Source organism: Borostomias antarcticus (assembly GCF_949987555.1).
Source record: "Borostomias antarcticus genome assembly, chromosome: 35".
Taxonomy (NCBI): Eukaryota; Metazoa; Chordata; class Actinopteri; order Stomiiformes; family Stomiidae; genus Borostomias; species Borostomias antarcticus.
This window is the reverse complement of record NC_140268.1, coordinates 896944-919168: the sequence shown is the minus strand read 5'-3', so window position 1 is coordinate 919168 and position 22225 is coordinate 896944. Positions and strand designations below refer to the sequence as shown.

Here is a 22225-nt window from a genome sequence, read left to right as displayed (position 1 = left end):
CCTACTGCACTTCCTTGTCATGTGACCTTAGCTACCTAGGATACCGTAATACATGGAATAGAGTAAACAGGTTGCTGCGTTGAATCCGGCAGATTGTAACTGCAAACCGGAAGTCATTTTAGTGGACGTGAGCAGAATTATAAAATTCGGTGAGACCGGGGCAGAAAAATATATTTTAATTATTTGCCGTCTTCAAAATGGCGAACTGAGCGCACGTTATTTTCGGTTGTGGCTAGACGGGGCCGCCTACAGCTACGGCGGTGTCAAGCCAAAAAATAGGTAGCAAATATTCTGCCGGTTTGAAAAACATCTATCGCGGGACTTCCAGCAACGTAGCCTAGTAGGTCTAAACGTTGCGTCAATCAGGTTGGGAGCGTCTTTTGGGAATCATGCATGTATTCTAGTTGACAGCTGATCTACTGTAGGCTGTTATGAAATATACTGACTTTAATTAGCCTACTCCCATGCAATTGGGACCGTATACTGTATTCAAGAATTCAAAAGTACAGACCATGCATAAGTAGGGTTGTACCATGGTTGAGATCATAGTAATATTGGCTCATCATTGTTACCATGAATTACCATTGATGTACCAGGGCAAAACGGAGCAAAACATGGTGAATTTCTTGGTGATTGTAGTTACCACGAAGTATCACAATGTATCAGTATCAGGGTAAAAATATGGTAGGCTAAATCATATTAAACCGTGGTGGATTTTGGTAGGATGCATCTTAATTATCAGCTCACAGATCTAACAAGTGAAGTCCTTAGGTTTTGGTTCCTTGACATGGCAGCAGTAGTAATAGTAATGCAGAGTAATAATAGGAGTATAGGATAGCTTCTATTATTCCCCAGGGTGGGGAATTTGGATTTTTATAGCAGCAAGGTACAGAAAAGAGGTAGATATACAAAGTATAGCTACACAGGACATCACAGTATACTGAAATAGTCGCTGGGACACCTGACATGTAGGAAATGTTCCTAAAAGGTAGACCTTACCTACTAGGTCAGAAGAACCATCTGGTAACATACAATGGCCATCGCATCAACATCATGTTCTGCAACACTGGTTCTTTTCTACCATTGGGAAGATGTAAATGGTAAATGGACTGCACTTATATAGCGCTTTTCCACCTTAGCGGCACTCAAAGCGCTTTACAATGGCCTCTCATTCACCCATTCACACACACACTCACACACCAATGGCGGTAGCTGCCATGCAAGGTGCTAACCTGCTCATTGGGAGCAGCTACAACCGATGTTGCCTCCTTCCTTTCTGACTGGCCCTCAGACAATGACCCTATCAGGTCAGTCAGGTTTGACATTAAAGAGCCACTCTGCAGAGCAGGGCCATGGGGATAATCTACGCCGTTATGATGGAGCCATTTGAGAGAATCCTCAAAATCTCAGGGAACATATTGGACCTTAACAAAGACCTGCAAACGATGCTCTCCTACCTGGAGATGTGGAGCACAGATGGTTCCATTGCAGTGAAAGGTGAGTCAGTGTTTGATGTAGTGCCACAGCCAAACCAACTCACTGCCAAGGTGTTCGAAGAAATGGCTTCACCCAGCTGGCCATGCAGCTCATCAGTGCTGAGTTACTGAAAGCTCTACAGAGGCAGGCGTCCGACCCCTGACCCCTGCCAGGGGGGGATGGGTGGACGGACGGACAGACAGAAATGGTAAATGGACGGCACTTATATAGCGCTTTTCCACCTTAGCGGCACTCAAAGCGCTTTACAATGGCCTCTCATTCACCCATTCACACACCAATGGCGGTAGCTGCCATGCAAGGTGCTAACCTGCTCATTGGGAGCAATTTGGAGTTAGGTGTCTTGCTCAAGGACACTTCGACATGTGGACAGTCGGAGCTGGGATTCGAACCGCTGACCCTTCGATCACTGAACGACCCGCTCTACCAACTGAGCTACAGCCGCCCCATCAGGAAGGACAATCTGGTGCCCAAACAGAGCTTCATAAGGGGTGTGTTCTGTGCCTGATGCCTCTGGGAAACTCAGCCCAGGTTTTTATGCATTTCCAACAATTCACAGATCTCCTGAAAAAGATGTGATTCAAAATGTCTTCCCTGGTTCCTCTTGGACCATTGTTTTTCTCATGCAATTCTCTATGTGATCGACACTTTGCATCAATCTAGAGTGAAAGCAATTGTGTGAACACCCCACAGCATGCCGCTTCATAGTGATGATTTGAGGTAATTTTAACTAAATATGCACAAAAAAGGTGAAAATATGAAGGTAGACTCTACTGTTGCAGTTTAAAATATCACTAGCACAAGCCTAGAAGTCCGTCTTGTCGCAGTGTTCGGACGTTAAGACTGCCCCTCTCGAGTGAGGGTGTTAAAAGCACCCTATATGCTGGTCACCTCAACCGAGACTAGACAAATAAGATGGTGCAAGGGAGCAAAAAAGGGAAGCATCTTGCAGGTGCCTATGCTACCCCCCTCCCCACCCCCCCCCACACACACACACACACACACACACACACACACACACACACACACACACACACACACGCCATACCACCCTCTGATATAACTTTGCCTCCCCCCCCGGCTCCTCCCGCTCCTCTCACTCATGCAGCGAGCGGGAGACGGAGAGAGAGAGAGAGAGAGAGAGAGAGAGGGAGAGAGAGAGAGACGGAGAGAGAGAGAGAGAGAGAGAGAGAGAGAGAGGGAGAGGGAGAGAGATGAACAGCACAAGAGCACAATCAGCGCATTTCTTACCTTCCTACTACAGGAGAGCTTCAGAAGGAGGAGAACAAAGAAGGAGATTGTAGCTTAGGTTGTATCAAATGTGTTTCATTGTGGAAATTTTGGCTGGACTGAAATTTTCCAGAGCTTTTTTCTACATTACATTTGCAGACAATTTGGTTGTTATTAATAGCCTATTCTATAAATGCATAATGTACAGGAGAGAGCTTCACCACAACCACTAGGACCAGGTAGGTGGATGATTTCATGCATGTTGTCACTCTGGATTAAAATTAGCCGAATATTTTAGAGTTATTTGAACATGTGCTACTGCTTTTTGGTGGGTGTGTCAAGACGTGTGTATTTCTATGATGGATGGGCTGCGTATTTGTGTGTGTGTCTGAGAGACACTGAGGGGGGCATGTCTGTGCGTGGCGTGCAACGTGCATAAAAATGTAGGCTTGTCTACAGACATGTAGACTGTAACAGTCTGTGTTTTAGCGCGACATTCAGTAGTTCACTTACACAAGAGGTTCCTGCTAGTGTGCTAATGCGCTATGCAGGTATAAAAAAAAAAACTTGAACTTGAACTTAAAGACACAATGAAATCAAAAATGTGTTTTTTTTTCGATTTTGGATCAAATTCTTCGCCATAGTGTGTAGGCTACCTATTTAACAATATATGCCAAATATTTTTCAGTATATAAATATATTTTTTTCAATATTTAAGTCTCCGATGTACTTCAGGCGAGGCACGGATGTCAACGCCGGGCTAATCGTCAGAGGCTAATCAGTCACACCCCGTATGACGCAACCCACCAGCTGACTGTCAGCTGTCACAGCATTGGTTCAGCCCGCCAGAGCGCATGTATTTAAGCCGTCAAAACACGTCATTGTTCGCTCTTGCCATTACTGCTGATCGCTCGTATCTGCGCGCTCGCTGCTTCCGCGTTCTCTGCTCTGCGTCCGCTCTGCCATTACTGCTGATCGCTCGTATCTGCGCGCTCGCTGCTTCCGCGTTCTCTGCTCTTGCGTCCGCTCTTGCATTACTGCTGATCGCTCGTATCTGCGCGCTCGCTGCTTCTGCGTTCTCTGCTCTCGTGTCCGCTCTTGCATTACTGCTGATCGCTCGTATCTGCGCGCTCGCCTCCCCTGCTCCGCCTGTGTTCTGTCGATGTCGTCTCTGTTGTCGTCATTGCTCTCTGTTCCGGGGGTATTGCTGCTTTCTTCTGGTGTTCCACTATGCGTCGGCTAGTGGAAGCCGGGGAACTTCACTAGCTTAGTCTCTGTGGCGCTCCGTGGTGATCGTGGGCCGAAACATCTCCGAAGGTCCATCCAGCGGTCCCTCCGGTCACCATGGAGGCAGAGACACTAGGCTGTATCTCCTTCGGACTCCACGAAGCGCTGGCCCGTGGAGGCCAGGGACTATAATGTACAGCAGTCCCCCTGTGGCTCTCTTTGACGGTCTTAGTGGGCTGAGTTACCTCCGAGCGTCTTCCCGATCGCGGCCCACTCTGATCGTCATAGAGGCAGGGGGCTAGATGCCGTTCCCTCTTCCGGCACTCTGGGCCAAGCGGCCCAGAGGGGGGGAACATCTAGATTGCCGCTTTCCACATGCGTGGAAGGCAGGGGGCCCCCCGAACAGATCACACCGCCAAAATTCATGTGCGTAAAAAATGAATATGCTGTATATATTATTGCATGCTAATAAATGGGTAAATTTTGACTGCTGAGTTTACCTTTACTGGTAATGAACTAGTCAAAGCACAAGTCATAACCTAGTGATTAAATTGATGTGAGATAAATTAACCAATTTTCTCTTGTTTCCATATATTTCAGTTAAATCGCCCTCACTGCTATAGTAAGCAGTCATTAAGCCCAAACCCACACAGCAAAAAAGCACCCACGTTTAGCAATGGCTTCAAACCCCAGTGCTACCCAGTCCGCTGCTGCCTCTGGTGGAGTGGAGGAGAAACAGCAGGATGAGACCATCAACCTGCAACCAGAGGGACATGTCTCTGTCACCTCCCAACCAATCAGCACTGAGCAACAGGCACCAACCTCTGATAAAGCAGCTCACTTAAGCCAATCAGAGCTGCCTAAGGATCATCTGCAAGTGATCAGCGAGAAGATGGAGACAAGTAAATAAGCCCCCCCCCCCCACACACACACGTTAAAGGAGAATGCTCGTTTTTGACAACCTGGACCTTATTTACGGCATATTATAAGACGTTTCACTCACCGAGATACTTTGGTGTAATTCGGAGGCCTGTAGAAGAAATTTAAAATCCAGCGCGAGCCAAGTATATCCATGTAATGGCGGCGGACGGGGCACTGAGAATGCAGCTTCTAAAAAATCTATTTTCTGCCGCGAAACGGTTGTTTTCATCAATCTGTCTTTATGAATCGCTAGTTGTGCTTGCGTAGGCCTGTTGTGGTATTTCACATGCCTCTGTAATATGATCTTTAGAAACGTCTTACGAAACGAAATAGCCGTAAATAAGGTCCAGGTTGTCAAAAACGAACATTCTCCTTGAAGCTCTTCCTGTTACTGACATCACTTGGAGATACAAGGTTGATTTAAAGAGTCTCTCCCTCTATCTTTCCTGATTTGGCTGCATCCTTCCATTTACCTTTTTCCATGACTGAGCATTGATTTTGCTAAACAAGTATTGCTATAGCACTAACACAGTAGTAATGAAAAATTGATATAAACATAACTCACTAAAGACAATATTGTATTTGACTTTTGATGGAATGACAACTGTCTGTTCTGTGCTGTACTGTCCTTTCTTTCTTTCTTTCTTTCTTTCTTTCTTTCTTTCTTTCTTTCTTTCTTTCTTTCTTTCTTCCCCGTCAAGTCTGTCCATCTTATATATATCATAAACTTAATAAATCTCTCCCCCTCTGCAGGTAACGGCATTTGCCCTGTGTCTGTGGACTCCTCTCCTCCTGCTCCCTCCTCCCCCCCCACCCATTCCCCGCCAAAGCAGCATCACACCCCGCCAGGCGGAAGCCACCATAATGGTAGGGCGCGACTGGGTAGCCGCTCGAACTCGTTGGCTCACCCGTCGGGGTCACCCAGGCCTTCGCTCATCCGCCAACCCAGCACGGTGATGGAGGTTCCGGCCGATGGGTCCAAACCCAAAGACTACCTGCTTCTAGCTATCCTCTCCTGCTTCTGCCCGCTGTGGCCCATCAACATTGTAGCTCTGACCTTCTCTGTGATGGTAAGTAGCTTGGAAGTATGAACATGTGTATGTGGTGTTAGATTAGAGAGCTTGGGGTTGAGTATTGAGAGCTGCTGACACTGGCAGCAGGAGAAGCACAAGCTTATCTGAAAACTGTAAATACACATTTCCTGTTCAATCAATCAATCAATCAGGTAGTTGAGTACCTGGAGGTTGCATGAGTGTGATCCACTCCTACTGTCGACCACTCCGCTGACCAAATTGATTCAGGGTGCTTATAGTCCACTTCTGATAGTATCATTTACATAGCCAGCCATTTATGCATGCGCAAGCATGTAGCGTGTAACATTTCTTAGAAAAGTACCAGTAAATAGCATAGTACCCCCTGTAGCGTGTGAATCTCCCCCCCCCCTGTGTTTGCAGTCTCGGAACAGTCTCCAGGAGGGTAACATCGACGGGGCGCAGCGTTTGGGTCGTAACGCCATGATACTGTCCATCGTGTCCCTAGTGGGCGGAGTCATCATCATCACCGCAGCCATCGTCATCAATTGGGGACGTAAGTATCACAGTGAACTGAGGTGACATGTTTGTCCTATGGTCCTGGTTTGATCGGTGGCATTATCGTTTGTAATTCGTTCATTTTAGGTTGGCGTTTGTGCCTGTTTTTTTCTGGTTGTGTTACATATTATTATTGATAGATATATGATATCTGATATGATATTATTGATAGATATATTGATAGATATATCTATCTATTGATAGATTATGCTCTTAGTCACTTGTTTTAGAAAGAAGATGCACTTGTGAGTTCTGGCAAGTAGTAGTACATTGGCTCTTCCTACGTTAAATGCAATTATTGTTAGTCGCTTTGGATAAAAGCGTCTGCTAAATGACTGTAATGTAATGTAATGTAATATATACGTGACGTGATATCTTCCAACTGTAATTCATTTTTTTATCAGTTATATTAAAATCATGAGGATCACCACGACAACAAGGACCAAGATGGCCAGACTGCACGCACAACAAGTAAAGCAACAAGACTTTGTACCCTTCCCCGTCATCAATGCACTATTCTTCTCAAGCGCCTGCATTCTACCCACGTTTTTTTACCTGTTTTTCTCCGCACAAGCATGGAAAGCCTGTATATGTTCTGGGACAACCAACAAACCCCATCTTCTCTACCTCCTGCGCCACGGACCCTGTTGCTGTCGCCGTTACCCGGAAAGCAGGTGCTCTTTCACACTGACTATGAGTGGTTGTTTACTTGGACACAACTCCATGTTGCTCCCGTGTCTGGAGTCTGGGTATCATCACCAAACTGAACATCTGCTTCCTCTGTAATTGGATTATCTCCATCTATCAGTCTCCTCACCACTGGAACACAATTGAGGGACCTTCTTCTATGGCATGCCAAAAAAGACTCACCCTAGCTGAACTTGAAAATCAGAGCGAGGAGGGAATATAGTGTGGGAATTGATCTTGGCGATCAGTGTGATGGATTACTGAAAGGTGATTATTAAGAAGCATTTAAATGTGAAAGCGTTCTCTCTTAGAAAGGGTTTGATTCAAGAGAAGATTGCATTTTTTTTCTGTTAGTGTCCATTTAAGCATTTACAATGACTGGAATCTGAGTGTTCACGTGCGTGTACACACAGTCACACACACACACACACACACACGCACACAAACAAGCACACACAGGACCTCCGAGCTGTCGTTAATAAAGTGTCCGCTACTACTACACACACAGACGCACACTCTGTCGGACACCCATTGTGCTGACCAGCTGTTTCTTATTGGCCGAGAGACGGCGAGAGGGCTGAATAGACGAGGAGAGACGAGGAGAGAGAGGCGAGGTGAGACAATGCCGTTCTGCAGTCCTTTGTTTTTCATGGGGGGGAGGGAGGTTGCGGAGGAGTGAGGCATTGTGGGTGACTGTGGTGCGGTCAGGTCCTTATTACTGATGCAGGGTGAAACTCCATGAGAACAGAGAATAGGAAGACAGATCGTTAGTCTCAGGATTCGCAGGCCTCTGCTGCTTTGGGGAAGACTGCATTTTTGCACCATTTTGAGCACAATATCTCCAGAGCCAGCACACCACTCCTTAGCTCATATCTCCATGCGTAGATCTCTCTAGTGTCAGTATGTTTTTGTCATTGCAGACAAATCTGTATTTTTACTAACAGTTTATTTTGTCCCTTGATCAGTTATGGCCGAATGCCGGGCTCAGACTAAGGGATTTTGGGGCGATTTATCCCCGATTCACCCCTCCCGACAATCGGAGGAGAAATCTGGTCTGGAACGTTGGTCGGGGGCCGATGATCGGCCCAGATGATCTTGTAATGTGAGGGGTTTACAGATCCAATCTTATACCTCCCGATCGGCTCCCAGACCCATCGGGGCGGCCCCGAAAATATCAAACACGTTTGATATTTAAGATTATTAGGTCCCGACTTTACAAGCGAGACAGCGAGACCAGTGGTTCGTTGCTCCCTCGGGCACGATAAGATCCTGTAGTGTGTGATGAGCCGTTATTTTCAAATCTTGCTGTGTGTGCTTGTTTGAGATGCGCAAGAAGAACATCTGTTAAGATTCTCCTTATGTGCGTGATGTAACCCGATTTCGAAATTGGTTCGGATTTTAAATATCCTGTAGTGTGAGCCCGGCATAAGTGTGCATTTTTTCTCTCGTCAGATTTGACCCCTTGTCTCAGCTTGACCTCTCTGCTGTAAGGATAAGCTCTTATCTGCTGAGTCGTTGTCCTGTTAGTATTCACTGATCAGTGCTGCCTCATCGTTTATGAGTCGGTCACATTACAGTGTGACAAAGCCTGCAATGTCTGCCAAGCCACGAAGGGACTGCGCATTATTTGGCCTGACTCAAGCACACTGTGTGTGTGTGTGTGTGTGTGTGTGTGTGTGTGTGTGTGTGTGTGTGTGTGTGTGTGTGTAGGTAGAAAATGAGAGAAAGATAATGAAAGCTGTATGGTGTGTGTGTGTGTGTGTATGTGATTCTTTTTGAAGACATAGAAGTTAAAAACTCCCACTATGTTTATAGGTCACATGATGCTTATGCCCATTTCCCTATGCATGTTTTAAGTCTGTTTTTAATGGAAAATGTTTCATTCTTTTTAATTTTATTATTTTTATTAAACCTTTATTTTACCAGGGAGGTCCTATTGAGACAGAGGTGTCTTTTACAGAGGAGTCCTGGCCATGACAGCCACAAAGGACCCTTTTACACTATCGCCTTATTTATGTAGCTGAAAGGCCCATTTATTTGTAAATATTATGATACATTGTAATATTTCAACGTAAATTACACTTTTTCACTTTTCGTTGTGAAAATAAATTTGACCCTCTTACATGATCGAGCTTGCTCCATCGCCTTGTTGAGAGGGGTCAGGGAAGAATTTTTACAGCTCACTTATCTGGCCCCCGGGTGATTACTGTTTTTTGCTTCCCTCTGGAATAGAGAGTGGGTCGTATGCCCACCTCCCTTGTTCTCTGTAAAGCGCATTGTGTTGCCTCTGGGTATGAAATGCGCTATAAAGCTTTGATTGATTGATTGATTGATTGATTGATTGATTGATTGATTGATTGATTGATTGATTGATTGATTGATTGATTGATTGATTGATTGATTGATTGATGACAGTTTGGTGCTGAATAAGTATGTTGACAGAATGTACGATGGTGTTTTTTTTAAGATGCCGCCTCCCTGCCTTCGAAGCAACTCGAACAGCCTAGACTCAACTCTGGGCTGCGATAGGTTAGGATCTAGCTAGAAGGATTCCCATTGGATAAGATGGGTGAGGATCTACCACTCTGACAGCATCATGGGGGATTTGGAGGTTCTGAACCTGGACTCTCGTACCCTATCATCTTCCACAACAAACTGTAGCATGTCTATTTACTAACCACATTATGCAAATAGGGTTTCATCTCAATCAAGTGTTGGATTCAGGGGGTTTTCGTTGCTCAATGGTTGTTGACAACTGTGGGTATTCAACCTGCTTGCTCTACTGTACGCCAGAATTGTATATACCTTCGTATGAGAGTATTATATACACACTACCTTATGCCTTGCTTTCATTTTGCTTTGATTTATTTCTAATGACTGTTAATCTTTCCGTTATATAATTTGAGTTAATCATTATTACAAGATGTACTGTATCACAATAGATAAAAGTCTTAATGTTGTTAAGCTATTGTTTCCATGTGTATTTTTATTATTTCTATTCATGTCAAACTATCACGTTTACTGCACAAAGAAGACATTCCCAAATGTTTGTCTTTCGCTGTTCAACTGTTATGAAAGGGTAGGGAAGACCGCCCTATAAAAGCATGTTTACAAGTTCTCTATATATATGCTGCGGAGATAGATATCTTATGTGATTACAATTATTACCAGTACATGAGATCATTTATACACACAAAATTATCCTTCAGTGGATTTAAAGCATTTTGCACCCAATTTTTGATGTTTTTTTTTTCTTTCTTCATAATTTCATTCAAAGGTTTACCTTCTCTATTTTATTACACCTATTTTGTTATTATTAGTTGTAATCTATACTGCTTCCTGTTTGATATGGTCTCTTTTGCATCTTGGGGAGGAGGACCCTTTGCCTCTGGATGGTGACAGACCAAGTTAATAGTGTTACACTTATCAACCTTGTTACTGATTGCTATAATCCTGCTATAATCCTGAATCAGACTTTTCTGCAAACTTGCCTGTGCATGCCTTAATTGACTGCTTTACGCATTCAATATCACTACAATATGTATGTACACCACAGTATGTTAATCAAATATATTGCTATAACACTATTGACCTTCATCCTGTACTGACGTTGACTATGTTGATCATGTTGGTTGGGAATAAACCCAGTGAACTACTAAATGTTTCACATTCTAATACTTCATCTCGCTTGCCTGCGTCAGACACGCGTTCTTCCACAGTGTTGCTGCCGGGAGAATGGATGGTACACACTCATCTAGTGTGTCACTACACTAAACTGCATTCAACTGAAGTGTGTGAGTGTGTGTGTGTGTGTGTGTGTGTGTGTGTTAGTGGCGTATCTTGGGGATGTTATGGTTGCCAAGGCAACAGATGGAGAGGAAGGAGAGCCGGCACAGCGAACGGGATGTTGGAGAGAGCGAGGTCGAAATCCCCGGTGTTAAATAAAAAATATATCTCATTAGAATTTTAAATGCGTTTGAATTATTAAAATATCCCATCGTCGTGGCAGAAAGAGAGGAGAGAAAGATGGAGTGCGAAAGAGTGGGGAAGAAGGGAGTAAAAGAAGACGGGAGTTAAAAGGATGAGGGTAGAGAGAAAGGGAGAGAGAAACATAGATTGTAGTCAAAGGTGACTGGAGGAGAAAGGGGGAACGAGGAGGGAGCTCGAAAATGCTGACAATAGGAGAAAGAGAGGATCGTAACAGATAGTAAGATGGATCGTGTTCATTTTGTATTCAGTAGCAGTGCGACACTGACAGGCCGGGATAAAAACAGGAGACCACTACTGCGCAAAACAGAGAGACCAGTGAGTGATACAAGCAGGGCAGCGTGCACAAGCAGAATGCATGAACACACAGGGATAGGGAGAGAAAGACAGATGTAGATGGAATAGAATAGGTAGAGAGAGAATCTTGCAGACTGTCATAATGCAGTTAGTGTTGTGTCTAAGAATCAACGGTAAAACAGAGTATGGAGAAAAAAAAAGATACCAAAAATATTGATTTGATGTGGTTGAGTGATGCAGAGACTAAAACGGATGTTTGATCATAGGGAAAAAATTCTCTAAATATTGCAGAATATTTAGAGAAAGCTTGGGACAAATGAACAAAGAGAACTTATATGTGATGCATTTATTAAGGATTCTGACGAAAGACTATTATTTTTATTTATTTATTTTCTGTTATTGTTTGGTGTACATTGCATAGCTTACAAACCGTGAGAAGTGTATGTGATATAGTTAATTATTGTTTATCGTTTATGGTGTCTTATAATCCCGTAAGGGATGGGTCCTCGGACATGACACAAAAATAAATATTCATTCATTCATTCATTCATTCATTCATTCATTCACCATATGATTTTGATGTGATGCCGAGATCTGACTCAAACTCTCATACACGTACATGTACTGTACACAGAGTTCAAAGATATTGTGAGTGAGTGTGCATGTGTCCCTATCTGTGCTTGTGTGCATTAATAGGGCACAGAGTCTAAACACCAGCATGCAAGGATGTATGCATGACTACATCTCTTCCTCGTTCTCTGAGAAGATGCGATCTGATTGGTTGGGTTTAGCAGAGGAACAGAACGAGCTCAATATGCTGCAACAGAGTGAAGAGAGAGGTTGTGGAGGAGGGACGTTAAGGGGAGAAATGGAGGGAAATTGAGAGGCCATCTTTTGGAAATAACATTTTGGAGGGAATGCTGCATGCTGCTTTGTCAAACAAATTATCTTCAATTCAAAACATTTTCATTGCATTTATCACACCAGCTGTAAGGTTCGCGTTGAATCAAATCAAGCTACCCTTACTACACTGTACATCATCACTCATCATCACCAACCTACCCAAACAAAGAAGAAAAACTTAATGACTGACAGTAAAACTCATCCAATTGACTAATTGACTCTCTAATGAGCCACAATGCAATCTCAAAGGCAATATGATGGAGATAGTGATACAGAGGGAAACGGCAAGGGAGCATTACAGTTGACCCTGAGGGATTTTATTAGCTTCACTGACTGAATGATCTCATCAGTGAATTGAATTAAATGAGAGCAGCCTCTCCCACACTATCCGCAACTCCATGGAAGTGGTTGGCTAAGCTTATCTCCCATCTATTGAGTCATGATCCCGATACAAATATATCCTGATACAAACAAATTTACAAATGGATAAATGGCTTTTATAGCAGGAGATTAATAGTAGATCCGACCCAGACAACAAACATGTTTGATTTGGTTTGGTGAACTTCCATTGCATTCTCAAAGATGAGCTAAATAGTAGGCTAGTAGTAAATAGTAATTATTTATTATAGTAATTTCATACCCAGAGGCAACACAATGCGCTTTACAGAGAACAAGGGAGGTGGGCATACGACCCACTCTCTACATATTCCAGAGGGAAGCAAAAAACAGTAATCACCCGGGGGCCAGATAATTGAGCTGTAAAAATTCTTCCCTGACCCCTCTCAACAAGGCGATCGAGCTCCTGGAGTATGTTTGTCTACCGGCTAAGAACATTTATAAAGCAATACATTACATTAAATTACATTTCAGAGTAAGAGAGGCTAAAAAAGCATCATAAGAGAGACATGGCAACAAATATAGAAGGCTTGAGCTTAATACTGACCTTGGGTGTGTGTCTGTGGTAGTGTGGACAAAAGAGCTCAATAGCTGTTGTTCATTTGTATAATCCTTGTGAATCTTTAGTTATGTCAGATTTGGATGAAATAATGGGGCAGATCAGGAGCCCTAGTTTATGGGTGGGGGGTTATAATGCTCACAACCCCCTATGGGGCAGTGATAGGAGGGACCATAATGGAGTGGTAGGGGAGGAGTTCCTAGATAGGAATGACCTGGTAATGTTCAATGATGGGCGCCCCGGTAGCTCACTGGGTAAGGCGCGTCCCATATGAAGGCTAGTCTTTCGCGCGGCGGACCCGGGTTCGATTCCTGGCTCGGGTCCTGTGCCGCATGTCCTCCCCTCTCTCTCTCTCCCACGTTTCCTGTCTCTCTCAACTGTCCTGTCCCATTAAAGCTGAAAAGCCCTAAAAAATAAGGAGGCCCACCATGTTTCATATTCTAAGAAACTCATGCAGCCACATAGAATTATCGTGTGCTTCATCAAACTTAGCCAGAGTGGGAGAGTGGGATGTAATGGAGTAATACACGCTGGGGAGTGATCACTTTCCAATTTATTGCAGGTTTGGAAGAGAGTTGAGAGTTGAGGGGGAACAGCAAGGGGCCAGGTGTAATTTCTCTCTCTAACTGGGAGGAATATCGACCGGTAGCCCAAAGGTTAGCTAGAGAGGTGGACAGTGCTGGGTCAGCTCAGGGTACTGTTCCACGAAAGCAGACACCCAGACTCCGTGTGTTGGTCCCTTGGTGGAATGAGTGTGACGCAGCAGTAAGAAATAGGAACAATGCATATAGACAATTAAGAAGGCATCCAACGGTGCATCGGGCAGTAGAATATAAAATGGTAAATGGACGGCACTTATATAGCGCTTTTCCACCTTAGCGGCACTCAAAGCGCTTTACAACGGCCTCTCATTCACCCATTCACACACACACTCACACACCAATGGCGGTAGCTGCCATGCAAGGTGCTAACCTGCTCATTGGGAGCAATTTGGGGTTAGGTGTCTTGCTCAACCATGTGGACGGTCGGAGCTGGGATTAGAACCGCTGACCCTTCGATCACTCAACCCGCTCTACCAACTGAGCTACAGCTGCCCCATAAAAGACTAAGGGCTCTTGCAAGGAGAGTGATAGAGGCTGCAAAAAAGAAACAGTTGGAGGAAATTCTGTGTGACGTTGGGACCCGAGACTCCGGTGGGGGACCTGTGGTCAGCTGTGCGCAGAAGGTCAGGGGTCAAGAAGAGATCTATTACTGTGTTAACCCACTGAGCAAAGACACGTCTAAAAGACGCCTTTTAGACGTCTTTTTTGTCTTTTTCAGACGTCCAAAGACATCCAATTAGGAGCCAGAATGAATGTTTTTTTTTTACGTTCAGATATTGAACCCGTTCTGCACGTCCACAGACGTCTTAGAGGGGTCCAAGCCAGACGTTTGAATATTGAGGGGTCCAGCAGACGTACAAATGGGGTTCTGGACCGACGGACGTTATTAAGACATGATCTGAACGTCTCCCTGACGTTGCGTGTTTGCTGGGAAGGACAGGGGATGTGGAAGCTGCAACCAGCTTAGGAAAGGCTGATATGTTTGTGGACTCACAGCTCAGTGCACAGCTCTGAGAGTCTCGGGGAGGAGAGAGGTAGGAAGAGGAGTTAAATCTTAGCAGCCAATCAGTGGAAGCTGGAGTGGAGCTCTGACAACGTTAGCCCAGTTAATACATGTTTTACAATGAAAGAACGGAGAGATGCAATGAAGTCAGGGGCCAACACATCCCCAGGGAGAGATGGGCTGTCCTATGAGCTCTTTAAACATCTGGAGGAGGAAGATTTAGTGGAGATTTTATCTTTGATTCAAACTGTGTGGGAGAAGGGAAAATGATCCTGAAACCAGGCAAAGATGGGTCTGATCTGACATCATATCGGCCTGAAGCTTTAACGTCAGTACTCTGTAAGATCATGGAGAAAATGAAGAAACTAGGGGTCTCTTTACTAGGCGTGTGTACAAATAGTAGCTTTTTCCCGAATAGTAAATTCATACGAATATTGTAAAAAATATTCGGGAGGGGGAGAAATGTGCTCGATCCTTATTGCCTTTATATCTTGTGCTATTCCTCGATTTACATGTATTTCTCTTTTTTATTTTTTGTTTTGTTTGTTCCGCTATTATCTATTGAATTCTCGTTATTTTTCTAAGGTTTATACTCTGGTATTGTAATAAAAAGTGGTAAAAGAGAGACACACAGGCCTAATGTGTGTGTTCTCCCAAACAGCAGGTGGCGACACAATCTAGATGAGTCAGCAACACATTTTTATTCTGTCCTAGAAGAAGCTGTCAAAAGGCACAGGTTGCCAAAGCTGCTTATCCGCTGTTTTTGGAAATGACTAAAATGCAGCTTTTGAATGCTTTCCTCACGGAGCGTTTAACAGTGGTGGTGAAGGAGATCCTGGATGTGGTCGGGGACACGGTGACAGAGTACCGGGAGGAGACGGCGAGGACCAAGAAGGAGAATGAGAACCTAAGGCGACAGCTTCGGGACATCCTCCTGCTGGAGGCCGAGACGGACTGGCTGAGTGAGTATAGAGGCTACACGTATTATTGTCTTGGATATTATGTTTTTATTCGATTGTTAATTTAGTTGTGTAGCCCGGGAGGTAACGAGCAAGTTGAAAAGTGCATAAAAATTCACAAAGGGACTGGAATAATGCATGCATGTAGGCTACTTCTCTCCTTGTTCTGAATGCTTTTATGTATCGGTGGACGGTTAATGTATTATTATGGACATTATTCCTGCAGTCACCAGCACTTTAAAGGGGCTGAAATGGCAAAAATAAAAGTTGCTAACGTGTAATTACTCCTATTTAAATCTAACTTGTGAATAAATTAAGCTAAAAAACAAATAAAACATCAAATAAATCGCATTTCCAACATTGATATTTACGTTTGTAGCCGCCTGAACGCGGCCATGTTGATGACGCCGGCTACTACGTCATTGGAATGGGAGCACTTCTCAAACTTGAATTCCGAGTTGGACCAAATGAGCAATTTAGAGAATGTGGGTGATGGAGAGAGATTTCCTACTTCGATTACTTATCTTATCTGTTAATCTGTACGAGAAGCAGCTGCTGTAGCTGAATTGAGGGAGGAATATGAAGAACTAGAAAGAAACTAACCTTCTAAACTAATCTTGAATCTGTGTGTTGTGGACTTGGGTTTCCCCCATTTAGTCTATGCATTTTCAGCAATGCTTTTGCAATTTCTTTTCAACTGTTTACCATTCAAATGTAATGTTATGTTCAATGGAAATGGTATTTAAGCAATAAGCAATACATTACATTAAATTACATTTCACTTGTGAAAAATGTATTCCTCTTAGTGACGTGTATAACGCCTTAACTGAGGGATTAAAGTCTTCAAAGTTCTTTGTTCAGTAGTTGAAGTCAGATCAATAAGGCACTGGTAACACTTGGATCCGATGCAACGGGCTTTATTGCTTGTTCAGCAGTAACAGACAATAAGACCGGTGGGCTCTCGAGAGATGACACACAGACTGACTTGTGACCGTGGCTGCGTTCCGAATCGCATACTTCTACTTCTTACTACCAGTACCTACTACAGCTGCCCTTAGAAAGTACGTACTTTGCAAGCAGTAGGCATTCAATTGGGACATACTACCTTGTCATAACATTGCGCCTTGAAATTTGCCCACATCCGTCGCTGTCCATAACGCGACATTCGTCTACAGCTGTCACGACTCGCACATGTGACGCACATTTCCGCTGCGCACAGGATTGTGGGTCAGAATAGCCAGAAAAGCCTGCTGGCTTGCATACTGCAAAATACGACCGGATGTAGTAGGACATCCTGGTATTTTTGCCATACTGCATGTGGCATACTATGTATTGGGACATACTACATCCTGTTTTGGCATACTATATAGTAGGGTAGTATGCGATTCGGAACGCAGCCCGTGTCTTATATACCTTCTCTGGGTTATCCCCGCCCTTCTAGCTTGACCACAACCCATTTTTTGGCACACACCCCTAATTTGGCACGATTATAATAGTGTATTAACATATACATTGCAAGTGCTTCCCCCTAGTGGTAAGAGTTCCCCGGTGATACTTAATGGTGTATTGAAACTGTATTGTAAGTGCTTCCCCCTGGTTGTGGGTGAGCTGATTCACAGTTTTAATTCACATTACATTACATTACAGTCATTTAGCAGACGCTTTTATCTAAAGCGACTAACAATAATTGCATTTAACGTAGAAAGAGCCAATGTACTACTACTTGCCAGAACTCACAAGTGCATTTTCTTTCTAAAACAAGTGACTAAGAGCATAATCTAGTGCTGAAGGCAAAGTGCAAGAATCACAATCTAAAGTACAGTGCAATATAATATAATACAATAAGTGCTTAGGTGGGAGGATTGTTGTAGTACTTCTTGAAGAGATGAGTTTTGAGCCTGCGACGAAATCACCATTAACTTCGTCTCTGACTCATGCCAATTTAAAAAAAAACATTATTCATTTGTACATTCAAAAACATTATTCATTTGTACATTCAAAAACATTATTCATTTGTACATTCATTTTGTCAAAACAACACACCTTATCTTTTTAACGAGAGACAAACATTAGTTCCCTCCTTACATTCTGCTGATGGTGCACTCTACCCTGTTCTACCTCTCGTTCTGCGGTTCTTGAATCGATGTTATCTGATGAACTCGTTCATGTGAAAACACCTGCTTTCCCACGCCATATCGTTTCAATGTTTCAACTGTTCTCGCTTCAATCAATGTTATCTGATTTCAGTGTTTCACTTTCTCGTTCTGTGAGACCACCTGGCGTCTCACATGGTTCTCCTCGTGACTCCCCCTCCCTCATGAAAACTCTCCTGATACTATTCTGCTTCTCTGGCTTGAACTCTCTTATTCAATAGACATGTATAATATCATCTTGATTAGAACAAAGGGTTGGGTCTAATTAGGGCCTAATCAAATTAATACACGACATTAGCCACTTATATTGTTTAGTAGTGTCTAGTTTCCTGAATCATTCCCCCTTTTCCCAGTTACAGTACCCCTGTTTCTCTCATGTAGCTACGAAGCTATCATTTCTCACAGTCCCTCTTTGTTGTCATTGCAGGGTCCACCAGGTTTACCCTCCTTTCTCAGTCGGGCCAGCAGCAAGACAGAACCTGCAATGAAGTCCAAGAGGATCCAGACCCCACGAAAACCCAACAGAACCGGTCGAAGAGAGCAGTGTCCGAGAGCGACAAGCAGGAGGTCCTGGGTCCTAATTGGAACCAGGGTCACATCAACGTAGAGCTACTAGAAGATGAGCTTGAGACACTGGAGTCGGCTAGAAAGTCCGAGCCCGAACCGAAGCACGCTTTTCAAAATGTCCTTTCTTTGGCGTCTCCATCGTCCCTTAATGCCCACTGTGCCACAGCCTCCATAACAGGCCCCCAAAATATGACCCTGTTGGTGAGGAGGGAAGAGTCAACACCTGGACCAATTCGGATAAAAACTGAACCAGATGAATGCATTATTACAGTGTCTACCCCTGCATCTAATTTTGATTCTGGCTGCTCTAAGTTTTCTGCTACTCATGACCAAGCCCATAACTCACTAGGGGAGGCTGATTTTGTTCGAGAAGCGTCTGATGTTAGTGTCGTCGGGGCGGCGCAAGTACACGACCTGCAAACGAATGAAACCGAGAGCGGCGTGGAAGGCGAGTCCGAGGACGTCCTAGCATTCGACGAAGGGAACGACTTCGCCGTCGACGCCAGGGACGACCAGCTACACCGGTGTCCTCGCTGCGGCGAGTCCTTCGACCACGCGAGCAGCCTCCGCCTCCACTTGGAGCACCGCAAACCCTACGCCTGCGACTGGTGCTGCAAGTCCTTCGCCCAATCGGCCGACCTCCGACGCCACATGCGCACCCACACGGGCGAGAGGCCGCACCGATGCACCTGGTGCTCCAAGAGCTTCACCCAGAGGGGCAACTTGAGGCGCCATCTCCGCATCCACACCGGCGAACGACCCTACAGTTGCCCCTACTGCTACAAGACGTTCAGTGACGGGGACACCATGAAGAAACACAAACGGACTCACTCGGGAGAGAAGCCGTATTGTTGCCCGCACTGTCCCAAGAGCTTTACGGTGGCTAGCGGTCTGCAGGTCCACCTGAAGAAACACTTCCAAGAGAGCCAGCTGACATGATGGCTGATCATCAAACTATCTAAAGGCTGGAATATACCCAACAATATTGCTTGTTGACATCACACAGTAGCTTGATATCACAGAAAGTCAACTCATTACACTGTTTTGATCTTCAGTCTGATGTTGCTTCCACTCCAACTGTTTTCCATGGGGGAGGGACATTCTATTTTCCCTAGCTAGTCGCTAGAGACCAACGTATCCGAATCTAACATCATCGCTGATGCATAACTATGACAACCATAGATAATGTTGACAACACAGAGCAAAATGAAAAAAATTCAATCGTAGTAGGCTTCTTTATTAATACTACTAACTAGTACAGTACCGATCATCCTCCACTCAAGTATTACGGGTGTCGTATTGTCCCAATACATAGCTTGACACTGCTCAACGACAGCTCCACAACAGCGTTAGTTCCAACCTTTGATTGGCCGCAGATTGGCCAATCGTTAGAACCCGCGGCGTTCATTGGACAGATCGTTTTTTACTCAGAGAAACAGCAGTTTCATGTAGCAACACCAGATCAAGAATTGATCAACTTTAGGTGGTGTGTACAGATTTGAATGTCTGGACCCAGGCGAATTACACAGACCCGCTTAAAAGTTTGAACAGCATTTTGAGGACGTAGCATCAATGGGATTTAAACAATTGAAGTGAAGAATAGCCCGTTTATGTTATATCCAGAAAATATTTCAAGGCTAGCTGCTGGGAGCCACCACAAAGTACATGATCATATGTCATGTCTTCACATACAGTAAGGAACGCTCAGGGATTATGCATTGACCCATGGCCATCATGGTGAATATACAATACATTTTATATAGATTGAAACACAAGGCCAATTTATACTTCGTCCTACGACACTTTTGAAAGTGTCGACAGACAGAAATTACGTCACTGTCAACTTTTTTGCGTCGGACAGGGGTGTCTTGCACCCACCAAACTGTCTAATGTCTCAGACGGCGTCACTTTCGTCGCACAGCTGTGATTGGATAGCTAGATAGAAGGCATGTTCGTTGCCATGGATCGATCAGCCACGCGTCTGCAGGTTACCATGGACGTGATCGGACACTTCGCTGAAGTATAAATGCTAAATGTTGGTATTTTTTTCTTTTCTTTCGACGGATATTTGTTGTACGACACTTGTCGTCTGGGTATAAATTAGGCTTTACAGTATACACCAAAACTGATCTTAACTGTGTGAGCTGAGTTATCCTCTCAAAATGTAAAACTCATTGATGTGTTTTTGAATAGTACATTATTGTGCAAAAGCAGAAGCAATTATTTACAATTATTTTATCTGATCATTGACTGGATATTCATCTATAACAGGACCACATTATTACTCACAGGAGTATGGACAAGGAAGAGTTGTCTTTCAGTGACCCATGAACCTTTTATGTGTATGTGAGAGATTCCAGAAAAAATATTAATTCAAATTAAATTGACTATTTATTACATGAGAAATTTTGTCTCTTTGAAACTGCAGTCAAAATAAAAATAATTCCAGTATTAACCAATATTATGGTAGTGCTGATTTGAACCCTTCTTGTACAGTATGTTTTGTTGGCCTTAGCTCTTCAAAGAGTTGAGTCTCTCAATCCTCCTCAGTACATAGAATATGTTTGGACTAAGAAAGTCCAAAATTATTATGCATTTGTCAATAAACACATCATTATACCAGTTACTGTATCGCTGCTGTGCAGCACTGGATTAGGGCTGGGGGGGGTTTGAGGAGACAAATGACAAATACAGGAGGATCTCTGCCCCGGACACTAAAACGTCCGTAATTAAAAATATCTTTGAAATCATGTGTCTGAAATCCAAACAGTACAAAGCCTGAGTATACAGTAGCATATTTATTCAGCATCGCCTGAGGTAAACTCACACCATAGACGCCAAGGGAAGCTCATGTTCTTGTTCAGCCAAGTGAGAAGCTGGCAGTTTGCACATTGCTTAATCTTCCAATAAAACTAGTTCGACAAGTTCTAACATTCTCAAACAAACTTAAATTAGACACGAGTCATTTCACAGCCTTCATGTTGGCGTAGGTATGTAGGCTATGTCAAATTGTCAAGTGCATGAGGGCTCTTTTCGGGGCGGGGCTCTGCTGCTGACCCAGCGTTTCACCTGTCGGTCTCATCTGCTGTTATTCATGTTTTACGTTAAGTTTAACGTCGTTATGTTACTTTGGCTGGCCGGTTGCCTAATGTCCAATCACTGAAATACGGGGATTATACGGAAAGGATCAGGGCGTCTTCACCTAGGCTGCGTTCCCAATCGCCTACTACCCTACTATATAGTATGCCAAAACAGGATGTAGTATGTCCCAATACATAGTATGCCACATGCAGTATGGCAAAAATACCAGGATGTCCTACTACATCCGGTCGTATTTTGCAGTATGCAAGCCTGCAGGCTTTTCTGGCCATTCTGACCCACAATCCTGTGCGCAGCGGAAATGTGTGTATTTTGGTTCTTGAAGTGGTGTTTTTACAGTGAACTTTGAACAATGAAGTCAACGGGCACTTCTTCTTAATAAAGTTTGATTTGATATCACTCCTACCGTAGATGCTGGAACGATGGAAAAAGGTACTACACCCCAGATGTAACAGAAAATACATAATCCTTTTATTTCTGAGAAATGAATCAACTTAAGTTAATTTACAAACCTCAGGAGACCAAGCACATAGTCAAAGCACACTTTTATTT

General features: G+C 43.9%; 1 protein-coding gene across 1 annotated transcript; it reads left to right on the top strand.

Moving 5' to 3' along the window:
- Window positions 1-15664: 15664 nt before the first annotated feature.
- Window positions 15665-19960, top strand: LOC311327885 (uncharacterized protein; the record flags this gene model as incomplete). Its single annotated transcript, XM_084460993.1, has 2 exons — window positions 15665-15857; window positions 18435-19960. 2 exons carry the CDS (start codon window positions 15665-15667, stop codon window positions 19511-19513), a joined length of 1272 nt encoding a protein of 423 aa, XP_084317119.1. The 3' UTR covers window positions 19514-19960.
- Between the last annotated feature and the right edge of the window lie 2265 nt (window positions 19961-22225).